Source organism: Heptranchias perlo, chromosome 42 (genome assembly GCF_035084215.1).
Source record: "Heptranchias perlo isolate sHepPer1 chromosome 42, sHepPer1.hap1, whole genome shotgun sequence".
NCBI classification, from domain to species: Eukaryota; Metazoa; Chordata; class Chondrichthyes; order Hexanchiformes; family Hexanchidae; genus Heptranchias; species Heptranchias perlo.
Window position 1 is genome coordinate 13,756,727 of NC_090366.1, and position 25,231 is coordinate 13,781,957.

Here is a 25,231-nt window from a genome sequence, read left to right on the forward strand (position 1 = left end):
GCTGTTTTCGATCGAGCGTCCGGTTTGACTAGAGGTCGTGTTTTGATTAACTATCGGGCACCTGTTTTAACTGTCACGTTTCATTGCCAAGTGATTGGGAGTGAAGATAGCGATGATGATTTATTTTTCTTCTACAATAAAGATCGTTAATCGGGGTTTGTATAGAGACAAAAACCCATTGCTCTCTGCGATCTCTCTCATTAAACTGGACATCACCGCAAGGAACTCGAGGGTAAAATCCCAGATATTTGGATGACAGTCAGGATATCACAATAGACACAACACATTGGTCACTAAAATCTCTCAACGCTCCACCCATCTCTTACAACCCAGCTCCTGCATGTTGAAAAGTCCAGGCTATTCAACAACAACTTGTATTTATACAGTGCCTTTAACATAGGAAAACATCCCAAGGTGCTTCACGGGAGCGTAAACCAGACAAACATTGACACCGACCCAAAGAAGGAGATATTAGGACAGGTTGGTCAAAGTGATAGGTTTTAAGGAGCATCTTAAGGAGGAGAGAGAGGCGGAGAGGTTTAGGTAGGGAATTCCAGAGCTTAGGGCCTAGATGGCTGAAGACACGGCCCCCAATGGTGTGGGGAATGGACACGAGGCCAGAATCGGAGGAGCACAGAGATCTCGGAGGGTTGTAGGGGCTGGAGGAGGTAACAGAGACAATGAATGATCAGCCCTCCCAACTCGATGCAATACATAAATCCCAAAGACTCCACATTAGAAATAAATTATATATATATTTATTTATTTATATATAAATGGTAGCAAATTTAAACGGTGCAATTAACTTAAATACTGAACCTTTGAGATACAAAATTCAGACATCTTTCTGGATTTTGACCAGTTCAGATCAATGTTCGACAGGGTCAACGTAGAGATGTTTTCACTTGTGAGGGAGACCAGAACTTGGGGCCATCAATATAAGATAGTCACTAATAAATCCAATGGGGAATTCAGGAGAAACTTCTTTACCCAGAGAGTGGTGAGAATGTGGAACTCGCTCCCACAAGGAGTGGTTGAGGTGAATAGTGTAGATGGATTTAAGGGGAAGCTGGATAAACACATGAGGGAGAAAGGAATAGAAGGATATGGTGATAGGGTGAGATGGAGTAGGGAGGGAGGAGGCTCGTGTGGAGCATAAATACCGGCATGGACTTATTGGGCCAATTGGCCTGTTCCTTCAACCAATGCAGGATGGGGATATGGTGGTGTTCTCTCCAGTTTTGTGGCAATTTCCCCAGGTTCTAGTGTGTTCCTCCCAGCTTCTTGGTGGACTCCCAGTTCCTGGTGTTATTTCCAGTCAGTAGCTCCCTCAATCCCTGGAGTTCACTCCTATTCTTGGTGGGCTCCCAGTTCCTGGTGTTATTTCCAGTCAGTGGCTCCCTCAGTCCCTGGAGTTCACTCCAATTCTTGGTGGGCTCCCAGTTCCTGGTGTTATTTCCAGTCAGTGGCTCCCTCAATCCCTGGAGTTCACTCCAATTCTTGGTGGGCTCCCAGTTCCTGGTGTTATTTCCAGTCAGTGGCTCCCTCAATCCCTGGAGTTCACTCCAATTCTTGGTGGGCTCCCAGTTCCTGGTGTTATTTCCAGTCACAGTCCTCCCACCACACTTTCCACTTCTCTCCAGCCAAATTCTCGGCAAGCCCTGACCCAATGAGATGGATTGGTTGAGAGCTCTTCCTTTCGCTTTTAATCCGATTGGCTCTCAGGGGATGTCATTCAGATTGGCATTGGCTAATACCCTGCTTTCTCGAATTCCCACCCATTCCAACGCTGTTTGGGACGATTGGATCGGTGCGGCGGAATATTGGTTTGAAATGCAGTCCAAGTCAACATTTAGAGAACATTCTGCATGACGAGGCATCGAATGGACCATCTCCACCGCTTCCTCAAGCACAGGGATTATGTCTTTGCCCAGATGTGTTTCTTTGCACATGGAATAATGGTTTTGAGTGAGATTGTGACGGTGAGAATTCAGCTTTGACCAGTGCCTGGAGACGCATTGTTGCGCGGGTGGGTCATCTCCATCTCCAACCCCACCACCAGCTCATTCCAACCCACCCCAGGCATCTCGACTCAGAATGAAGGCGATTCCAGCCTCCGCCCTGCTTCTCTTGGCCTTGCTGGTGAATCGGTGTGGTTGCTGTATGAACTGCGACAAGAGATTGTGGTCCAAGTTTCTGGACATGATGAACAGGTGCCTCGCAGTTGCGTCGGAGCAGGAATGTACTTCTCAGCTGCAGCCAGTGTTAACCTACACCAAGGACTTTACTCTAGGTGAGATGGTTTAATATTAATCTTGAATCAATTCATCAGTGAAACCTGTAAATTAGGAACACCTAAGCGACTTGTATCAGGCGTCCTGTGTTTGCAACTGTCCCACTTTTCGAAATGGTCATTGGATGTACAGTAAATTATTTGGGACTGTCAATGAGGGTCCCATTTTTGGAGGTACAGCTTTCACTGCAGTTCAAATTTCCGTTTATGGATGGTTGTCAGCCCCTGACTCAGTCGTTTTAGCACTCTGAGCCAGAAGGTCGGGGTTCGAGCCCCCATTCCAGAGACTTGAGCCCCATAATCCAGGGCGACGCTCCCCCAGTGCCCAGTACTGAGGGAGCGCCGCACTGTCGGAGGGTCGGTACTGAGGGAGCGCCGCACTGTCGGAGGGTCGGTACTGAGGGAGCGCCGCACTGTCGGAGGGTCGGTACTGAGGGAGCGCCGCACTGTCGGAGGGTCGGTACTGAGGGAGCGCCGCACTGTCGGAGGGTCGGTACTGAGGGAGCGCCGCACTGTCGGAGGGTCGGTACTGAGGGAGCGCCGCACTGTCGGAGGGTCGGTACTGAGGGAGCGCCGCACTGTCGGAGGGGCGGTACTGAGGGAGCGCCGCACTGTCGGAGGGTCGGTACTGAGGGAGCGCCGCACTGTCGGAGGGTCGGTACTGAGGGAGCGCCGCACTGTCGGAGGGGCAGTATTGGGAGTGCTGCACTGTCGGAGGTGCGGTCCTTTGGATGAGACGTTAAACCGAGGCGCCTGTCTGCCCTCTCGGGTGGGACGTTAAAGATCCCACGGCCACTATTTCGAAGAAGAGCAGGGGGGATTTCTCCCCGGTGTCCTGGGGCCGATATTTATCCCTCAACCAACATCACTAAAAAAACAGATGATCTGGTCATTTATCACATTTCTGTTTTGTGGGATCTTGCTGTGCACAAATGGGCTGCTGCATTTCCTACATTCCTGCAGAAGAGCGAGAGAGAGAGAGAGAGAGTAGGAAGGAGAGAGGGGTGGTGGGGGAGATGGAGAGAGAGGGGTGGGGAAGGAGAGAGATGGAGGGAAAGAGAGGGAAGGAAGAGAGTGAGAGGGAGGGAGGGATGAGGAGGAGAGAGGGAGGAAGAGAGACGAATGGAAGGGTGGATAAATTAGCCAGCGTTCTCCTGGTGACTATCTAACAACATCTGCTGGAACGTGCATGCATGTGAACATGAAGTGTAGGTGGGTTAGGGCTCAGCTATGATTGCCCTATATTCGAATATCTTCTCGATGAGGAATAACCACTTGAGTAAGGTATGGGACAGTAAATGGCACTGTGGACCCATACTCTAGCAAGAGACAGACCGTCCAAGAGGAGGGCTAAAATTGGTTTGGGTGGTTGGGAAAGAACATTAATCCTGATGCTTAATATTCAAGTTATCTCGTTCTGAGCAGAGCTGAAATCCACTAGGAACATAGGAACAGGAGGAGGCCATTCAGCCCCTCGTGCCTGCTCCGCCATTTGATAAGATCATGGCTGATCTGTGACCTAGCTCCATATACCTGCCTTTGGCCCATATCCCTTAATACCTTTGGTTGCCAAAAAGCTATCTATCTCAGATTTAAATTTAGCAATTGAGCTAGTATCAATTGCCTTTTGCGGAAGAGAGTTCCAAACTTCTACCACCCTTTGTGTGTAGAAATGTTTTCTAATCTCGCTCCTGAAAGGTCTGGCTCTAATTTTTAGACTGTGCCCCCTACTCCTAGAATCCCCAACCAGCAGAAATAGTTTCTCTCTATCCACCCTATCTGTTCCCCTTAATATCTTATAAACTTCGATCAGATCACCCCTTAACCTTCGAAACTCGAGAGAATACAACCCCAATTTGTGTAATCTCTCCTCGTAACTTAACCCTTGAAGTCCGGGTATCATTCTAGTAAACCTACGCTGCACTCCCTCCAAGGCCAATATGTCCTTCCGAAGGTGCGGTGCCCAGAACTGCTCACAGTACTCCAGGTGCGGTCTAACCAGGGTTTTGTATAGCTGCAGCATAACTTCTGCCCCCTTGTACTCCAGTCCTCTGGATATAAAGGCCAGCATTCCATTAGCCTTATTGATTATTTTCTGCACCTGTTCATGACACTTCAATGATCTATGTACCTGTATCCCTAAGTCCCTTTGGACATCCACTGTTTTTAACTTTTTACCATTTAGAAAGTACCCTGTTCTATCCTTTTTTGATCCAAAGTGGATGACCTCACATTTGTCTACATTGAATTCCATTTGCCACAGTTTTGCCCATTCACCTAATCTATCAATATCGATTTGTAATTTTATGTTTTTATCTACACTGCTTACAATGCCACCAATCTTTGTGTCATCAGCAAACTTAGATATGAGACTTTCTATGCCTTCATCGAAGTCGTTAATAAATATTGTGAATAATTGAGACTTTTTCCTCCTCTTCTCCCTAGTCCACTCTGATGCCATGATCCAGGCTTTCCTGAAACTGATGGATCTGATTTATCCATTCATGTTTAACTTGGGTAAGTATGTGTTTTGTGAGGGGAAGCTCTCAGTATTGTGATACCAAGGACGGAACGGGGATTTAATGAAGTCCGTGACTTGGGAAGCCTTTTGTTGCAGCTTGACTGACTGACTGTGCAATCTATCCACCTTCAGTCTTTCAAAGATGCTTCAAAGCAAACCAAGCACTGGGGGTCATTTCTATTGGGATGGAATTGAAAAGCAGAGAAGTTATGTTAAACTTGTATTGTATCGAACCTTGGTTAGACCACACTTGGAGCACCGTGCACAGTTCTGGTCTCCATATACCTTGGTTAGACCACACTTGGAGCACTGTGCACAGTTTTGGTCTCCATGTTAACCACACTTGGAGCACTGTGCACAGTTCTGGTCTCCATATACCTTGGTTAGACCACACTTGGAGCACTGTGCACAGTTCTGGTCGCCATATACCTTGGTTAGACCACACTTGGAGCACTGTGCACAGTTCTGGTCTCCATATACCTTGGTTAGACCACACTTGGAGCACTGTGCACAGTTCTGGTCTCCATATACCTTGGTTAGACCACACTTGGAGCACTGTGCAATAGTCCTGGTCTCCATATTATAAAAAGGATATAGAGGCACTGGAGAATGTGCAAAAATGATTCACAAGGATGATACCAGAACTGAGAGGTTATAACTATCAGGAAAGATTGAACAGGCTGGGGCTCTTTTCTCTAGAAAAGAGAAGGCTGAGGGGTGACCTGATGGAGGGCTTTAAAATTATGAAAGGGTTCGATAGGGTAGACGCAGAGAAGATGTTTCCACTTGTGGGGGAGACCAGAATTAGGAGGCCATAAATATAAGATAGTCACTAATAAATCCAATAGGGAATTCAGGAGAAACTTCTTTACCCAGAGAGTGGTGAGAATGTGGAACTCGCTCCCACAAGGAGTAGTTGAGGCGAATAGTGTAGATGGATTTAAGGGGAAGCTGGATAAACACATGAGGGAGAAAGGAATAGAAGGATATGGTGATAGGGTGAGATGAAGTAGGGAGGGAGGAGGCTCGTGTGGAGCATAAACACCGGGATAGACCAGTTGGGCTGAATGGCCTGTTTCTGTGCTGTGCATTCTATATAATTCGATGTAACTTTCCTTTATGGGCTCTGGTTGATGGGAATCAATGATGTGACTGTCCGGGTATGAATCCAAGAATTCTTCACTTTTTTTCTTGAAGAAATTGGGGGAATATTTCTTGCGTTCGATATTTGTGATGGAATCGTGAGTCCAATCTTTATATTCACACCTATCAACAAGGTGCCAATCGCAATCCCATAAAATCTCCCCTAAAAACTATCATGTTGGGAAAAATATTTTGGGTTAGATGTAAGGGGATAGATGTGGCTCAATAGATAGCACTCTCGTCTCTGAGTTAAAAGGTCGTGGGTTCGAGCCCCCACTCCAGAGACTCGAGCCCCATAATCCAGGCTGACACTCCCTAGTGCCCAGTACTGAGGGAGCGCTGCACTGTCGGAGGGTCAGTACTGAGGGAGCGCTGCACTGTCGGAGAGTCAGTACTGAGGGAGTGCTGCACTGTCGGAGGGTCAGTACTGAGGGAGCACTGCACTGTCGGAGGGTCAGTACTGAGGGAGCGCTGCACTGTCGGAGGGTCAGTACTGAGGGAGCGCCGCACTGTCGGAGGGTCAGTACTGAGGGAGCGCCGCACTGTCGGAGGGTCAGTACTGAGGGAGCGCCGCACTGTCGGAGGGTCAGTACTGAGGGAGCGCTGCACTGTCAGAAGTGCCGTCTTTCGGACGAGACGTTAAACCGAGGGCCCCGTCTGTCGCTCTCAGGTGGGACGTATAAGATCCCACGGCCACTATTTTGAAGAAGAGCAGGGGGAGTTCTCCCAATATTTATCCCTGGACCAACATCACCAAAAAAAAAACAAATGGTCATTTATCTCATTGCTGTTTGTGGGATCTTGCTGTGCGCAAATTGGCTGCCGCGTTCCCTACATTCCAACAGTGACCGCGCTTCGAAAAGTACTTTGATGGCTTTGGGACGTCCTGTGGTCATGAAAAGTCTTAAACAACCTTAAATAAAACAGTTTGGATAAAGGTTTTTCCCCACCTATCGTCTCAGTCAGTGTACACACTGTGGCATTGTGTGGCATTGCCCAGAAAGTCCCCGGTCAGTCTGTAGCCTGCGCTGGGTTAAGCTGCTAACGACTCACCACTAAGTCTCACAAACAAGCACCGGCCACCTGGGTGTGAAGTATCTCCGATCGAGGCCTCCTAATGTGGGATACTCCCCAGTGAGGGAGTCAGTGCCCCCAGGACAGGAGAGAGCTGCGGGCCTCTGGAACAAGCTGCCGCATCGTGCGATGGTTCCCGATGCGCTGAATTCCTTCGAGCGAGAGCTGGGGCCTGTTTGTGTCCGGGGCGGAGATCTCCTCTCGCAAGAGGGAGGTACCGCACGCCGTAAATCAGGGCCACAGTGATCTCCTGGACCCGTTGCGATCGCCTGAAAGGTCGGAGAGGAATTTCCCAGATTTTTTCCCCCTCCTAATTGGCCCGGGGAGGTTTATCTTAACCTGTTTTTTACGCCTCCCCCGGGGGTCACATGCCTTCTGGGTGGGGTGGGGAATATGCGTATCGTGATGGGTGCGAAATCATGGTTGCGTGGACAGAGGGCCTTTACCTGTCCCCGTCATTGTCCGTAGAAGGACATTGAAGCGAAAAATGAATTTTAATGACTGGTGATCTTCCCGTTTGTCTCCACAGAATACGAACCACTCGATATGATGCATGCTTTTCTACAAGTGAAATTGAAAGCAGGTTAGGCGGGACTGACCGTTCTCTCGTGAATAACGCCAAGTCTGTAGAAATATGCCAGGCCCTGCAATGTTATCCTTAATTATTATCGATCTCCCTCTAAGCATTAAACTTGGGCTGCGCGTACATGGATGTCAAAGATGACCCAACACACAGGGGAATTCTCTCCGTGTCCTGAAACATCATACTCTACTTAACCAACGCCACCAAAGGCAAATTAACCGGCCATTCATCTCATTGCTGTTAATGAATGGCTGCCATGTTTGTCTAGACAACTTACACTTCCAAAGCAATGTCTAGACAACCTCTTCCTCCACCGCCCCCCCAACACCATGCCACACCCCACTGTTCTTGGGCTGAGAGGCGATGGATTTCACGAGAGTAATCGATGTTGATTCGCTAGTTGAGATTGACAACTGTGCATAAACATGCGGGCGGCAAATTCACACCGTCACCAGCGGAGAAATAAATTCCCAAAAGAAACTACGTGCCACCCCTGGCTCAGTGGGTCTCTCTCTCTCCCCTCTGAGTCAGAAGGTCGTAGGTTCGAATCCCCACTCCAGAGACTTGAGCCCCATAATCCAGGCCGACAGTCCCCAGTGCCAGCACTGAGGGAGCGCCGCACTGTCGGAGGGTCGGTACTGAGGGAGCGCCGCACTGTCGGAGGGTCAGTACTGAGGGAGCGCCGCACTGTCGGAGGGTCGGTACTGAGGGAGCGCCGCACTGTCGGAGGGTCAGTACTGAGGGAGCGCCGCACTGTCGGAGGGTCGGTACTGAGGGAGCGCCGCACTGTCGGAGGGTCGGTACCGAGGGAGCGCCGCACTGTCGGAGGGTCGGTACCGAGGGAGCGCAGCACTGTCGGAGGGTCGGTACCGAGGGAGCGCCGCACTGTCGGAGGGTCGGTACCGAGGGAGCGCCGCACTGTCGGAGGGTCGGTACCGAGGGAGCGCCGCACTGTCGGAGGGTCGGTACCGAGGGAGCGCCGCACTGTCGGAGGGTCGGTACCGAGGGAGCGCCGCACTGTCGGAGGGTCGGTACCGAGGGAGCGCCGCACTGTCGGAGGGTCGGTACCGAGGGAGCGCCGCACTGTCGGAGGGTCGGTACCGAGGGAGCGCCGCACTGTCGGAGGGTCGGTACCGAGGGAGCGCCGCACTGTCGGAGGGTCGGTACCGAGGGAGCGCCGCACTGTCGGAGGGTCGGTACCGAGGGAGCGCCGCACTGTCGGAGGGTCGGTACCGAGGGAGCGCCGCACTGTCGGAGGGTCGGTACCGAGGGAGCGCCGCACTGTCGGAGGGTCGGTACCGAGGGAGCGCCGCACTGTCGGAGGGTCGGTACCGAGGGAGCGCCGCACTGTCGGAGGGTCGGTACCGAGGGAGCGCCGCACTGTCGGAGGGTCGGTACCGAGGGAGCGCCGCACTGTCGGAGGGTCGGTACCGAGGGAGCGCCGCACTGTCGGAGGGTCGGTACCGAGGGAGCGCCGCACTGTCGGAGGGTCGGTACTGAGGGAGCGCTGCACTGTCGGAGGGTCGGTACTGAGGGAGCGCCGCACTGTCGGAGGGTCTGTACTGAGGGAGCGCCGCACTGTCGGAGGGGCCGTCTTTCAGATGAGACGTTAACCAAGACTGTATCGCATGTAATAGAGGCTATAACATGGTTTAGATTGGGCCGTTAGGATTCTGCAGGGGAGTGCTCAGTAAGCAGGAGGCGTCAAGTTAATGCAACTTAAGAAACATTACCCAGAGTGGTTAGAATGTGGAACTTGCTACCTCAAAGCCTAACCTCGGTGGTGAGCAAATTATTGGAAACAATTCTGAGGGACAGTATTAATTGTCATTTAGAAAGGCACAGAATAATCAAGGACAGTCAGCATGGATTTGTTAAGGGAAGGTCGTGTGTGACTAATTTGATTGAATTTTTTTTGAGGAGGTAACAAGGAGGGTCGATGAGGGTAGTGCATTTCATGTAGTGTACATGGATTTTGGCAAGGCTTTTGACAAGGTCCCACATGGCAGACTAGTCAGGAAAGTAAAAGCCCATGGGATCCAAGGGAGAGTGGCAAGTTGGATCCAGAATTGGCTCAGTGGCAGGGCTCAGTACTAGACTTACATGTAGTTTTCAGATGATACAAAAATTGGTTAATAGTGAGGAGGAAAGCTGTAGACTGCAGGAAGATATCAACGGACTGGTCAGGTGGACAGAAAAATGGCAAATGGAATTCAATCCGGAGAAGTGTGAGGTAATGCATTTGGGGAGGGCAAACAAGGCAAGGGAGCACACAATAAATGGGAGGATACTGAGAGGTGTAGAGGGAGTGAGGGACCTTGGAGTGCATGTCCACAGATCCCTGAAGGTAGCAGGACAGGGAGATAAGGTGGTTTAAGAAGGCATATGGGATACTTTCCTTTATTAGCCAAGGCATAGAATATAAGAGCAGGGAGGTTATGCTGGAACTGTATAAAACATTGGTTAGGCCACAGCTTGAGTACTGTGTACAGTTCTGGTCACCACATTACAGGAAGGATGTGATTGCACTAGAGAGGGTGCAGAGGAGATTTACGAGGATGTTGCCGGGACTGGAGAATTTTAGCTATGAGAAAAGATTGGATAGGCTGGGGTTGTTTTCTTTGGAACAGAGGAGGCTGAGGGGAGATTTAATTGTGTATAAAATTATGAGGGGCCGAGATAGAGTGGATAGGAAGGACCTATTTCCATTAGCAGAGAGGTCAATAACCAGATCAGGCAAAGGTGAATCCAAAGAGCTTCTACAAATACATAAAGGGCAAAAGGGTAACTAGGGAGAGAGTAGGGCCTCTTAAGGATCAACAAGGTCATCTAAGTGCGGAACCACAAGAGATGGGTGAGATCCTGAATGAATATTTCACATCGGTATTTACGGTTGAGAAAGGCATGGATGTTAGGGAACTTGGGGAAATAAATAGTGATGTCTTGAGGAGTGTACATATTACAGAGAGGGAGGTGCTGGAAGTCTTAACGCGCATCAAGGTAGATAAATCTCCGGGACCTGATGAAATGTATCCCAGGACGTTATGGGAGGTTAGGGAGGAAATTGCGGGTCCCCTAGCAGAGATATTTGAATCATCCACCGCTACAGGTGAGGTGCCTGAAGATTGGAGGGTAGCAAATGTTGTGCCTTTGTTTAAGAAGGGCGGCAGGGAAAAGCCTGGGAACTACAGACCAGTGAGCCTGACATCTGTAGTGGGTAAGTTGTTAGAGGGTATTCTGAGGGACAGGATCTACAGGCATTTGGAGAGGCAGGGACTAATTAGGAACAGTCAGCATGGTTTTGTGAGAGGAAAATCATGTCTCACGAATTTGATTGAGTTTTTTGAAGGGGTAACCAAGAAGATAGATGAGGGCTGTGCAGTAGACGTGCTCTACATGGACTTCAGCAAAGCATTTGACAAGGTACCGCATGGTAGGTTGTTACATAAGGTTAAATCTCATGGGATCCAAGGTGAGGTAGCCAATTGGATACAAAATTGGCTTGACGACAGAAGACAGAGGGTGGTTGTCGAGGGTTGTTTTTCAAACTGGATGCCTGTGTCCAGCGGTGTGCCTCAGGGATCGGTGCTGGGTCCGCTGTTATTTGTTATTTATATTAATGATTTGGATGAGAATTTAGGAGGCATGGTTAGCAAGTTTGCAGATGACACCAAGATTGGTGGCATTGTGGACAGTGAAGAAGGTTATCTAGGATTGCAACGGGATCTTGATAAATTGGGCCAGTGGGCCGATGAATGGCAGATGGAGTTTAATTTAGATAAATGTGAGGTGATGCATTTTGGTAGATCGAATCGGGCCAGGACCTACTCCGTTAATGGTAGGGCGTTGGGGAGAGTTATAGAACAAAGAGATCTAGGAGTACAGATTCATAGCTCCTTGAAAGTGGAGTCACAGGTGGATAGGGTGGTGAAGAAGGCATTCAGCATGCTTGGTTTCATTGGTCAGAACATTGAATGCAGGAGTTGGGATGTCTTGTTGAAGTTGTACAGGGCATTGGTGAGGCCACACTTGGAGTACTGTGTACAGTTCTGGTCACCCTATTATAGAAAGGATATTATTAAACTAGAAAGAGTGCAGAAAAGATTTACTAGGATGCTACCGGGACTTGATGGTTTGACTTACAGGGAGAGGTTAGACAGACTGGGACTTTATTCCCTGGAGAGTAGGAGGTTAAGGGGTGATCTTATAGAAGTCTATAAAATAATGAGGGGCATCGATAAGGTAGATAGTCAAAATCTTTTCCCAAAGGTAGGGGAGTCTATAACGAGGGGGCATAGATTTAAGGTGAGAGGGGAGAGATACAAAAGGATCCAGAGGGGCAATTTTTTCACTCAAAGGGTGGTGAGTGTCTGGAACGAGCTGCCAGAGGCAGTAGTAGAGGCGGGTACAATTTTGTCTTTTAAAAAGCATTTGGACAGTTACATGGGGAAGATGGGTATCGAGGGATATGGGCCAAGTGCAGGCAATTGGGACTAGCTTAGTGGTATAAACTGGGCGACATGGACATGTTGGGCCGAAGGGCCTGTTTCCATGTTGTAACTTCTATGATTCTATGATTCTATGATAACCAGGGGGCATAGATTTAAAGTAATTGGTAGAAGGATTAGAGAGGGAGCTGAGGAGAAATGTTTTCACCCAGAGGGTGGTGGGGGTCTGGAACTCACTGCCTGAGAGGGTGGAAGAGACAGAAACCCTCAACTCAATTAAAAGTACCTGGATGTGCACCTGAAGAGCCGTAACCTACAGGGCTACGGACCAAGTGCTGGAAAGTGGGATTCGGCTGGGTGGCTCTTTTTCGGACGGCACGGACATGATGGGCTGAATGGCCTCCTTCTGTGCTGTAATTTTCTGAGATTCAATGAATGAGTAGTTGAGGCGAATAGTATAGATGCATTTAAGGGGGGAACTAGATAAGTACATGAGGGAGAAAGGAATAGAAGGATATGGTGATAGGGTGAGATGAAGTAGGGAGGGAGGAGGCTCGTGTGGAGCATAAACACCGGGATAGACCAGTTGGGCCAAATGGCCTCCTTCTGTGCTGTACATTCGATGTATTTCGATGTATTTGGTGAGACATTGCCATCTACTGGTGGGGTAACATATGACACATGGAGATCATGTGGCAATAATCTCAGAACTGATAGGTTCGGTGCATAAATAGACTTGCTTTCACTCATGCTTTGGCAATCTGTGGTGAGAACTCACCTGGACTGGTTAATAGTGCCTAGTCCTGATGGATATCCCACTAGTGAGTATATAGACATATAACCTGCTTATACTTTTTGTCGATATTAATAAAACCCAACAAGTTGATTTATCTCATGGCTTCGGAACCTCGATGATCTGTTTTAATCTACTGGGTTGATTTAACAGCCCGAATTTTGCTTCTATTGACTTCAGCGGGAACAAAAAATGGGGCTGGATATAAAATTAGCCGCTCCTGATTATATTATATTATATTATTAAGTTATGTGTTACTGAGGTATTCTGTTCCTCGTAGAGAAGGCCCCGCTTCCAGCTTGGGAAGTGCATTCATTGGGGGGGCATTCATTGGGGATAAGGTTGGTCCTGATTTTATGACCCACTTTGCCTCTAAGTGCAGCCCCAACTGGAATTGTCAGGGGGCTGATTTAGCCATTACATCTCTCATCACTGACTGTCTCCCCTTTTTCCCTCTTTTCCCATTACCAGCCGTTTGTGACAATGACTGCAGTAAGTACGAAACCTTCTCTTTTAATATGCTAGCCTCTAATTAAAAGTCAGTTTTACCCTTAAGATTGTTACTGGTGAATTACGCAGTGTTGAACGGACACCTTAAATTGCCTCGAGCTGTGTTGAGTCGAGTTCACCCAAAACTCTGCCGTCCCCGTATCCTAACCTGCACCAAGCCCCGTTCACCCATTACCCACCCTGTGCTCGCTGACCTACATTGGCTCACGGTCCGGGGAACGCCTCGATTTTAAAATTCCCATCCTCGTGTTCAAATCCCTCCATCGTCTCCTCGCCCCTCCCCTCCCCTCCCTATCTCTGTAACCTCCTCCAGCCCCTACAACCCTCCGAGATCTCTGCGCTCCTCCAATTCTGGCCTCTTGTCCATCCCCCGATTCCCATCGCTCCACCGTTGGCGGCCGTGCCTTCAGCTGCCTGGGCCCTAAGCTCTGGAATTCCCTCCCTAAACCTCTCCGCCTCTCTCTCTCCTCCTTTAAGACGCTCCTTAAAACCTACCTCTTTGACCAAGCTTTTGGTCACCTGTCCTAATATCTCCTTATGTGGCTCGGTGTCAAATTTTGTCTGATTTACGCTCCTGTGAAGCACCTCGGGACGTTTTACTGCGTTAAAGGCACTATATAAATGCAAGATATTGTTGTGTTATAAAAAGTAAGGGCACTTTGTGCTTTCAGAAAGGAGGGATAAACGAAACTACCTCATTAATGCCGGATATTTGTTCTTTTCATTGCTACAGATGATAATTACCCCGTCCAAGTAATGTACTGTGCCAATTGTTCCGTGAATACCGTGAAATGTAACTCACCGATTATCTGTTCAGGTATGGAGACTCATAGAAACAGGAGGAGGCCATTCAGCCCCTCGAGCCTGTTCCCCATTCAGTTAGATCATGTCTTAACTCCATCTACCCGCCTTGGTTCTGTAACCCTTAATCCCCTCACCCAACAAAAATCGATCGATCTCAGTCTTGAAATTTCCAATTGACCCCCGGCCTCAACAGCTTTTTGGGGGAGAGAGTTCCAGATTCCCACTCCCCTTTGTGTGAAGAAGTGCTTCCCGACATCACCCCTGAACGGCCGGGCTCTAATTTTAAGGTTCTGCCCCCCTTGTTCTGGACTCCCCCCACCAGAGGAAATAGTTTCTCTCTATCGACCCTATCGAAACCTTTAATCATCTTAAACCCCTCGATTAGATCACCCCTTAATCTCCTACACTCGAGGGAATACAAGCCCAGTCTGTGCGACCTGTCCTCGTAATTTAACCCTTTTAGCCCCGGTATCATTCTGGTGAATCTGCGCTGCACCCCCTCCAAGGCCAATATATCCTTCCTGAGGTGCGGTGCCCAGAACTGAACGCAGTCTCTCCAGATGGGGATCTGACCAGAGCTCTGTACTAAACAGAGACTCCCCTGTTCTTACTTGTATCAATGATTTGAACAACCTGATTCAGAATAAATCTAATATATATAGTCCGGAGTTTCCCCTCAAATACTCCCAGCCCCGTGACGCTGCAGTCCGTGTGGTGACGGTTCTCCCACAGTGCTGTTAGGGAGGGAGTTCCAGGATTTTGACCCAGTGACGATGAAGGAACGGCCGATATATTTCCAAGTCGGGATGGCGCGTGACGAGGTCCCATTCTGGTGGGTCGCCTGTTGGACCTTTCCCAGGGCTTCCGACATCACCCAAGGCGCCATATAAATGCAAATCTCTCTCTCTCTTTCCTTTTTCTCTCCTTCCTTTTTCTTTCTCCCTTTCCTGCCTTCCTTTTCCTTTCCAGCGCTGCCGAATTTACACCCTGCCCGATTTTAAAATGCACCGTCTTCTTTCTATTCATTCTGGGGGATGTGGGCGTAGCTGGCAAGGCCGGCATTTATTGCCCATCCCTCCACCCCATCAGTGGTGCGGAGGCCGAAAGCGGACCCTGGTAGTTCCAGATAAGGCCTAACCCGGAGTCACTCCTCGCTGCCGTGTTTCACCCGCGCTTCGTGTCTTCCAGACTTGGAGAGGAGGAAGAGGAAGAGGAGGTCTGTCGAGGGCAGTGACCCCCAAGTCGCCGAGAAGTGGAGGCTGGCAGAGATGATCATGTTTCCGATGATTGCGATCCTCTTGATCATGCTGTAAGTTGATGCTGTGTCAGTTTGTTCTGTCGATCGGCGTCGGTGTGTTGACAGGGACAGTGAGGGATTTCGGATCAACAGACGTCAGTGCACACACAGGTGATCAGTGCATCTGAGCGCGTAAGAAACAGGGCCAGGAGAAGGCCATTCGGCCCCTCGAGCCCGCCCCCCCATTCAATCAGATCGTGGCTGATCTTCGACCTCAACTCCACTTTCCCGCCCGATCTCCATATCCCTTGATTCCCCTAGAGTCCAAAAGTCTATCGATCTCAATCTTGAATATACTCAACGACTGAGCATCCACAGCCCTCTGGGGTAGAGAATTCCAAAGATTCACAACCCTCTGAGTGAAGAAATTCCTCCTCATCTCAGTCTTAAATGGCCGACCCCTTATCCTGAGACTATGCCCCCTAGTTCTAGACTCTCCAGCCAGGGGAAACATCCTCTCAGCATCTACCCTGTCAAGCCCCCTCAGAATCTTATGTGTTTCAATGAGATCACCTCTCATTCTTCTAAACTCCAGAGAGTATAAGCCCATTCTACTCTAAGTGCAGACACAGATCCAAACACGCGTGTGTGCCAACAAACGCACAGACATGCAGAGCAAAGAGAACACAGATATGCATTTATGCGAGCCCCACAATCCAGGGCGACACTCCCAGTGCCAGTGCTGAGGGAGCGCTGCACTGTCGGAGGGCCAGTGCTGAGGGAGCGCTGCACTGTCGGAGGGCCAGTGCTGAGGGAGCGCTGCACTGTCGGAGGTGTCATCTTTCGGATGAGACGTTAAACTAGGCCCCGTCTGCCCCCTGAGCTGGACGTAAAAGATCCCACAGCCACTATTTTCGAAGAATTGCTGGATCTGGTTCTGGGGAATGAGGTGGGCCAAGTGGAGCAAGTGTTAATGGGGGAATATTTAGGGAACAGTGATCATAGTGTCATAAGGTTTAGATTAGTTATGGAAAAGGACAAGGAGCAAACTAGAGTAAAAATACTCAATTGGAGGAGGGCCAATTTCAGTGGGTTGAGAACGGATCTGGCCCGGGTAAATTGGAATCAAAGATTGGCAAAACTGTAACCAAGCAATGGACAGCCTTTAACAAGGAGATGGTTCGGGTACAGTCCAGGGACATTCCCACGAGGGGGAAAGATAGGGCAACTAAAGCCAGAGCTCCCTGGATGACGAAAGAGATAGAGTAAGATGAAACAGAAAAAGGGGGCGTATGAGAGATGTCAGGTTGATAATACAAGTGAGAACCAGGCTGAACATAGAAAGTACAGAGGAGAAGTGAAAAAGGAAATAAGAGGGACAAAGAGAGAGTATGAGAATAGACTGGTGGCCAACATAAAAGGGAATCCAAAAGTCTTCTCTAGGCTTATAAATAGTAAACGGGTAGTAAGAGGAAGGGTGGGGCCGATTTGGGACCAAAAAGGAGATCTACGCATGGAGCCAGAGGGCATGGCCGAGGTACTAAATGAGAACTTTGCATCTGTCTTTACCAAGGAAGAAGATGCTGCCAAAGTCACAGTAAAAGAGGAGGTAGTTGAGATACTGGATGGGCTAAAAATTGATGGAGGAGGTTCTAGAAAGGCTGGCTGTACTTAAAGTAGATAAATCACCCGGTCCGGATGGGATGCATCCTCGGTTGCTGAGGGAAGTAAGGGTGGAAATTGCGGAGTGACTGGCCATAATCTTCCAAACATCCGTAGATATGGGGATGGTGCCAGAGGGCTGGAGAATTGCAAATGTTACACCCTTGTTCAAAAAAGGGTGTAAGGATAAACCCAGCAACTACAGGCCAGTCAGTTTAACCTCGGTGGTGGGGAAGCTTTTAGAAACGATAATCCGGGACAGAATTAATTGTCACTTGGACAAGTGGATTAATAAAGGAAAGTCAGCACGGATTTGTTAAAGGCAAATTGTGTTTAACTAACCTGATAGAGTTTTTTGATGCGGTAACAGAGAGGGTCGATGAGGGCAATGTGGTTGATGTGTATATGGACTTTCAAAAGGCGTTTGATAAAGTGCCGCATAATAGGCTTGTCATCAAAATTGAAGCCCATGGAATAAAAGGGGCAGTGGCAGCATGGATACAAAATTGGCTAAGTGACAGGAAACGGAGAGTAGTGGTGAACGGTTGTTTTTCGGACTGGAGGGAGGTGTACAGTGGTGTTCCCCAGGGGTCAGTGCTGGGATCACTGCTTTTCTTGATATATATTAATGACTTGGACTTGGGTGTACAGGGCACAATCTCAAAATTTGCAGATGACACAAAACTTGGAAGGGTTGAGAACAGTGAGGAGGATAGTGATAGACTTCAAGAGGATATAGACAGGCTGGTGGAATGGGCGGACACGTGGCAGATGAAATTTAACACAGAAAAATGCGAAGTGATACATTTCGGTAGGAAGAATGAGGAGAGGCGATATAAACTAGAGGGCAAAATTCTAAAGGGGGTGCAGGAATAAGGAGACCTGGGGGTATATGTGCACAAATCTTTGAAGGTGGCAGGACAGGTTGAGAAAGTGGTTAAAAAAGCATACGGGGTCCTGGGCTTTATAAATAGAGGCATAGAGTACAAAAGCAGGGAAGTTATGTTGCACCTTTATAAAACACTGGTTTGGCCACAACTGGAGTATTGTGTCCAATTCTGGGCACCGCACTTTAGGAAAGATGTCAAGGCCTTAGAGAGGGTGCAGAAGAGATTTACTAGAATGGTTCCAGGGATGAGGGACTTTAGTTACGTGGATAGACTGGAGAAGCTGGGATTGTTCTCCTTGGAACAGAGACGGTCGCGAGGAGATTTGATCGAGGTGTTCAAAATCATGAAGGGTCCAGACAGAGTAGATAGAGAGAAACTGTTCCCATTGGTGGAAGGGTCAAGAAGCAGAGGACACAGATTTAAGGTGATTGGCAAAAGAACCAAAGGCGACATGAGGAAAAACTTTTTTACCCAGCGAGTGGTTATGATCTGGAATGCACTGCCCGAGGGGGTGGTGGAGGCAGATTCAATCATGGCCTTCAAAAGGGAACTGGATAAGTACTTGAAGGGAAAAAATGTGCAGGGCTACGGGGATAGGGCGCGGGAGTTGGACCAGCTGGATTGCTGTTGCATAGAGCCGGCTCGGCCTCGACGGGCCGAATGGCCTCCTTCCGTGCTGTAACCTTTCTGTGATTCTAAGAGGAGGGGAGTTCTCCCCGGTGTCCCGGGGCCAATGTTTATCCTTCCGCCAGTGCCAGTAAAACAGATGATCTGGTCGTTATCACCTCGCTGTTTGTGGGATCTTGCTGTGCGCAAATTGGCTGCCGCGTTTCCTACATTACAACAGTGACCGCACTTCAAAAAAAAAAGTACTTAATTTGTGGTAATCCTGAGGCCGTGAAGGGTGCGGTTATAAATGGGGTTGCCTCATTTTTTTTCCTTTTTGATGCAAACGAGTGACTCGCTGGGACCCACGTCAGAGGGCAGTTAAGAGTCAACCAGGTCAGTGCGGGGACTGGAGTCACGTGTAGGCCCAGACCGGGTAAGGACGGCAGGTCCCGAAAGGGACATCAGTGAACCAGTTGGGTTTTTACAATCTGACAGCTTCAGGGTCACTTTTACTGAGACCAGATTTTTTTATTCCCAGATTGTTTTTTTTTTAATTTAATTTCTCAAATCTGCCCACGGGTGGGGATTTGAACTCTCGTTCTCCGGATTATTAGTCCAGCGATCGAACCGCTGCCGTATTCCCGAGGCCTTCCCGATCCCCTCTGCGTCCCTCCGGGGGAGGGAGGGGCTCGGTTTCAATTGCCCTGCTCCCACACCCCGGAATGGTTTCCGTCTTGTTCGGTCTTTTCGTTTGACGTGCGGACAAACCCCGACGCCCTCCTCAACCCTCGTCGTTTCTGACGCCCGTCCAGCCGTGTATTATTCTGCTGCTCACCGCGGCTGCGTTTAAAACCGACCCGGTCGGTAGGGGCTGTCACCGACTGTACCGGAGAGGTGCTGAGGTCGAAGGGAGTTTGGTGGTGCTGGAGAGGGAACCGTTGCCGATTGGCAGGCGGAACAAAGGAATCCAGGAGTCAGGAGGAGGCCATTCTGCCCCTCGATCCTGTTACATAGGAGTCAGGAGGAGGCCATTCTGCCCCTCGATCCTGTCACATAGGAACAGGGGGAGGCCATTCAACCCCTCGATCCTGTTACATAGGAATCAGGAAGAGGCCATTCTGCCCCTCGATCCTGTTACATAGGAATCAGGAAGAGGCCATTCTGCCCCTCGATCCTGTTACATCGGAATCAGGAGGAGGCCATTCAGCCCCTCGAACCTGTTTCGCCATTCAATTAGATCATGGCTGATCTATAACTCAGTCGCATCTACCCGCCTTGGTTCTGTAACCCTTAATCCCCTCACCCAAAAAAATCAATCTCAGTTTTGAAATTTCCAATTGACCCCCGGCCTCAACAGCTTTTTGGGGGAGAGAGTTCCAGATTCCCACTCCCCTTTGTGTGAAGAAGTGCTTCCCGACATCACCCCTGAACGGCCTGGCTCTAATTTTAAGGTTCTGCCCCCTTGTTCTGGACTCCCCCCACCAGAGGAAATAGTTTCTCTCTATCGACCCTATCGAATCCTTTAATCATCTTAAACCCCTCGATTAGATCACCCCTTAATCTTCTACACTCGAGGGAATACAAGCCTAGTCTGTGCGACCCGTCCTCGTAATTTAACCCTTTTAGCCCCGGTATCATTCTGGTGAATCTGCGCTGCACCCCCTCCAAGGCCAATATATCCTTCCTGAGGTGCGGTGCTTGTAGAGATCAGGCTACAAGTCAGGAGAAACCAGCAAGACATCACTGCTCTCCCACCTTTATAGAAAGGCAAACACATTTGGCAATTGAAAGTATGAGGTTTGAAGCTGTAAAAACACATTGCTGTCACCAGGCGGGGGTGTCGCACTGCATAAAACATTTGCCATGCACTGATAGGCAACGGACCTTTGATACCTCTAGAGTGATTTGACCAGAGGTCTGCTGATATGATATAATTGGATTGTGTCTTTCATCGTGACTACAAATGCGAAATATTCTTTTTCTCTCTCTCTGTCGTTGATGCAGAGCCTAAAATTAACAAGCTCCCCCGCAACCCTGCCGACCACCAATCTCCAGTTAAAGCTTTGATCTCTGCGATTAGACTTGTGCCCTTAGCAGCAGAATAATACTTGGCGCATGCCATTGGCGGCCGTGCCTTCAGCCACCCGGGCCCTGAGCTCTGGAATTCCCTCCCTAAACCTCTCCGCCTCTCTCTCCCCTCCTTTAAGACGCTCCTTAAAACCTCCCTCTTTGACCAAGCTTTTGGTCACCTGTCCTAATATCTCCTTACGTGGCTCGGAGTCAAATTTTTGTTTGATAATCGCTCCTGTGAGGCGCCTTGGGATGTTTTACTGCGTTAAAGGTGCTAGAAACGCAGGTTGTATAGAACATGCATTTAGAGAACATGTGTATATGATATGCAGTGTATATGATGTGAAATGTACAGTGGTGCCTGCAGTGATAGGCTGGGATTTCACAGATTTAACAGTCCTGTGTACATCTTATAACAATTTTACAGGGTGGCCGTGTTGGTAATTATCTTGCTTTGGATGAAACAGTCCCGGGAGAATTTGGCAAAATGCAGCCTTGGATTTCGCTACCGCAAGGAAGATGAGACTGTGGTTCCGACATATTAACTATTGACCTCGAATCGACGACAGGAATCGGTCGGAGTCACAGCCCCAAATCGAACGTCCGCAGCCCAGACCGGACAAAGGGAACCAGTGTTTCGACCGATTCCGAGCGCCAGAAAGAATTCTAAGGATAATAAATAAAATCGCACACACATCAAAAGAAGATGAACGCTTCAAATGGTCATTGTGAAATTTCAGGGAAAGGTTTCCCCAAGCCCATGGGATGGGATAACACTGAGATTCAACAAAGAGGCAAGATTGGATCAGTCAGTAACTGTGAGGAGTCCACAGGTTTGAGAATTGGAGGGAAGGAAAGAAAGAACTCGCATTTCTATCGTGCCTTTCACCACCTCAGGACGTCCCAAAGCGCTTTACAGCCAGTGAAGTACTTTTGTTGAAGTGTGGTCACTGTTGTAATGTAGGAAACGCAGCAGCCAATTTGCGCACAGCAAGATCCCACAAACAGCGATGTGATAAATGACCAGAGCATCTGTTCTTTAGTGATGTTGGTTGAGGGATAAATATTGGCCCCAGGACACCGGGGAGAACTCCCCCCTGCTCTTCTTCGAAAATGTGGCTGTGGGATCTTTCGCATCCACCCGAGAGGGCAGACGGGGGCCTCAGTTTAACATCTCATGCGAAAGACAGCACCTCCGACAATGCAGCGCTCCCTCAGTACTGACCCTCCGACAGTGCAGCGCTCCCTCAGTACTGACCCTCCGACAGTGCAGTACTGGCACTGGGGAGTGTCGGCCTGGATTATGGGGCTCGAGTCTCTGGAGTGGGGGCTCGAACCCACGACCTTCTGACACAGAGGCAAGAGAGAGAGAGAGAGATCCACTGAGCCAGGGTTGTCAGCTTTACCCTGTCCTTTTTTTATTCGTTCATAGGATGTGGGCATCGCTGGCGAGGCTGGCATTGATTGCCCATCCCTAATTGCCCTTGAGAAGGTGGTGGTGAGCCGCCTTCTTGAACCGCTGCAGTCCGTGTGGTGAAGGTTCTCCCACAGTGCTGTTAGGAAGGGAGTTCCAGGATTTTGACCCAGTGACGATGAAGGAACGGCCGATATATTTCCAAGTCGGGATGGTGTGTGACTTGGAGGGGAACGTGCAGGTGGTGTTGTTCCCATGTGCCTGCTGCTCTTGTCCTTCTAGGTGGTAGAGGTCGCGGGTTTGGGAGGTGCTGTCGAAGAAGCCTTGGCGAGTTGCTGCAGTGCATCCTGTGGATGGTACACACTGCAGCCACAGTGCACCGGTGGTGAAGGGAGTGAATGTTTCGGGTGGTGGATGGGGTGCCAATCAAGCGGGCTGCTTTATCTTGGATGGTGTCAAGCTTTTTGAGTGTTGTTGGAGCTGCACTCATCCAGGCAAGTGGAGAGTATTCCATCACACTCCTGACTTGTGCCTTGTAGATGGTGGAAAGGCTTTGGGGAGTCAGGAGGTGAGTCACTCGCCGCAGAATACCCAGCCTCTGACCTGCTGTTGTAGCCACAGTATTTATATGGCTGGTCCAGTTAAGTTTCTGGTCCTACATCGCCTTCATCCTCCCTGTTTCACAACTGAGACTCATTGCACCATCTCCTACTTTAACCCATTCTTTCCCAGAACCTTCAGATTGTGGGACACCTCTCCTCCCTCAGTTTTCCCTTAAAAGGGTATGGGTTCGAGCCCCCACTCCAGAGACTTTAGCCCCATAATCCAGGTCGACACTCCCCAGCGTCAGTACTGAGGGAGCGCTGCACTGTCTGAGGGTCAGTACCGAGGGAGCGCCGCACTGTCGGAGGGTCAGTACCGAGGGAGCGCCGCACTGTCGGAGGGTCAGTACCGAGGGAGCGTCGCACTGTCGGAGGGTCAGTACCGAGGGAGCGCCGCACTGTCGGAGGGTCAGTACCGAGGGAGCGCCGCACTGTCGGAGGGTCAGTACCGAGGGAGCGCCGCACTGTCGGAGGGTCAGTACTGAGGGAGCGCTGCACTGTCGGAGGTGTCGTCTTTCGATCCCACGGCCACTATTTCGAAGAAGAGCAGGGGGAGTTCTCCCCGGTGTCCTGGGGCCAATATTTATCCCTCAACCAACATCACTAAAAAACAGATGATCTGATCAATATCACATTGCTGTTTGTGGGATCTTGCTGTGCACAGGTTGGCTGCCTATTTTCGGACATTACAACAGTGACCACACTTCAAAAAGTACTTCATTGGCTGTAAAGTGCTTTGTGACGTCCTGAGGTCGTAAAAGGCGCGATAGAAATGCAAGTTCTTTCTTAATAAGAACATAAGAAATAGGAGCAGGAGTCGGCCATTCGGCCCCTCGAGCCTGCTTCGCCATTCAATCAGATCATGGCTGATCTTCAACCTCAACTCCACTTTCCCGCCCGATCCCCATATCCCTTGATTCCCCGAGAGTCCAAAATATCTATCGATCTCAGCCTTGAATATACTCAACGACTGAGCATCCACAGCCCTCTGGGGTAGAGAATTCCAAAGATTCACAATCCTCTGAGTGAAGAAATTCCTCCTCATCTCAGCCGACCCCTTATCCTGAGACTATGCTCCCTGGTTCTAGACTCTCCAGCCAGGGGAAACAGCCTCTCAGCATCTACCCTGTCAAGCCCCCTCAGAATCTTATATGTTTCAATGAGATCACCTCTCATTCTTCCAAACTCCAGAGAGAATAGGCCCATTCTACTCAATCTCTCCTCATAGGACAACCCTCTCATCCCAGGAATTAATCTAGTGAACCTTCGTTGCACTGCCTCCAAGGCAAGTATATCCTTCCTTAGATAAGGAGACCAAAACTGTACACAGTACTCCAGGTGAGGTCTCACCAAAGCCCTGTACAATTGCATCAAGGCTTCCTTACTCTTGTACTCCAACCCCCTTGCAATAAAGGCCAACATACCATGTGCCTTCATAATTGCTTGTTGTTAACTGTTTCATGTACAAGGACACCCAAATCCCTCTGAACACCAACATTTCTTTATTAACACTTAACACACTGGGTCAATAAATGCCAGACTGAGCAGCAACACCCACATCCCGAGAATAACTCGATAAGGAATGAGTGGGTTCAGCACCCACAAACACACAACCCCCAGCAAGTGTCAGCACCTCAGGAAGGATGTATTGGCCTTGGAGGGGGTGCAGCTCAGATTCACCAGAATGATACATAAAGGGCAAAAGGGTAACTAGGGAGAGAGTAGGGCCTCTTAAGGATCAACAAGGTCATCTAAGTGCGGAACCACAAGAGATGGGTGAGATCCTGAATGAATATTTCACATCGGTATTTACGGTTGAGAAAGGCATGGATGTTAGGGAACTTGGGGAAATAAATAGTGATGTCTTGAGGAGTGTACATATTACAGAGAGGGAGGTGCTGGAAGTCTTAACGCGCATCAAGGTAGATAAATCTCCGGGACCTGATGAAATGTATCCCAGGACGTTATGGGAGGTTAGGGAGGAAATTGCGGGTCCCCTAGCAGAGATATTTGAATCATCCACCGCGACAGGTGAGGTGCCTGAAGATTGGAGGGTAGCAAATGTTGTGCCTTTGTTTAAGAAGGGCGGCAGGGAAAAGCCTGGGAACTACAGACCAGTGAGCCTGACATCTGTAGTGGGTAAGTTGTTAGAGGGTATTCTGAGGGACAGGATCTACAGGCATTTGGAGAGGCAGGGACTAATTAGGAACAGTCAGCATGGTTTTGTGAGAGGAAAATCATGTCTCACGAATTTGATTGAGTTTTTTGAAGGGGTAACCAAGAAGATAGATGAGGGCTGTGCAGTAGACGTGGTCTACATGGACTTCAGCAAAGCATTTGACAAGGTACCGCATGGTAGGTTGTTACATAAGGTTAAATCTCATGGGATCCAAGGTGAGGTAGCCAATTGGATACAAAATTGGATTGACGACAGAAGACAGAGGGTGGTTGTCGAGGGTTGTTTTTCAAACTGGATGCCTGTGTCCAGCGGTGTGCCTCAGGGATCGGTGCTGGGTCCGCTGTTATTTGTTATTTATATTAATGATTTGGATGAGAATTTAGGAGGCATGGTTAGTAA

The 25,231-nt window shown here is 49.3% G+C and overlaps 1 protein-coding gene across 1 annotated transcript; it reads left to right on the plus strand.

Moving 5' to 3' along the window:
• The first annotated feature begins 1,740 nt into the window (after window positions 1-1,740).
• On the plus strand, window positions 1,741-21,323 carry LOC137306231 (uncharacterized). Its single transcript, XM_067975358.1, has 7 exons — window positions 1,741-2,293; window positions 4,739-4,810; window positions 7,561-7,614; window positions 13,327-13,347; window positions 14,099-14,182; window positions 15,358-15,478; window positions 21,065-21,323. The coding sequence occupies exons 1-7, from the start codon at window positions 2,098-2,100 to the stop codon at window positions 21,180-21,182; spliced, it is 666 nt and encodes a 221-aa protein (XP_067831459.1). The 5' UTR covers window positions 1,741-2,097; the 3' UTR covers window positions 21,183-21,323.
• The last annotated feature ends 3,908 nt before the right edge of the window (window positions 21,324-25,231 follow it).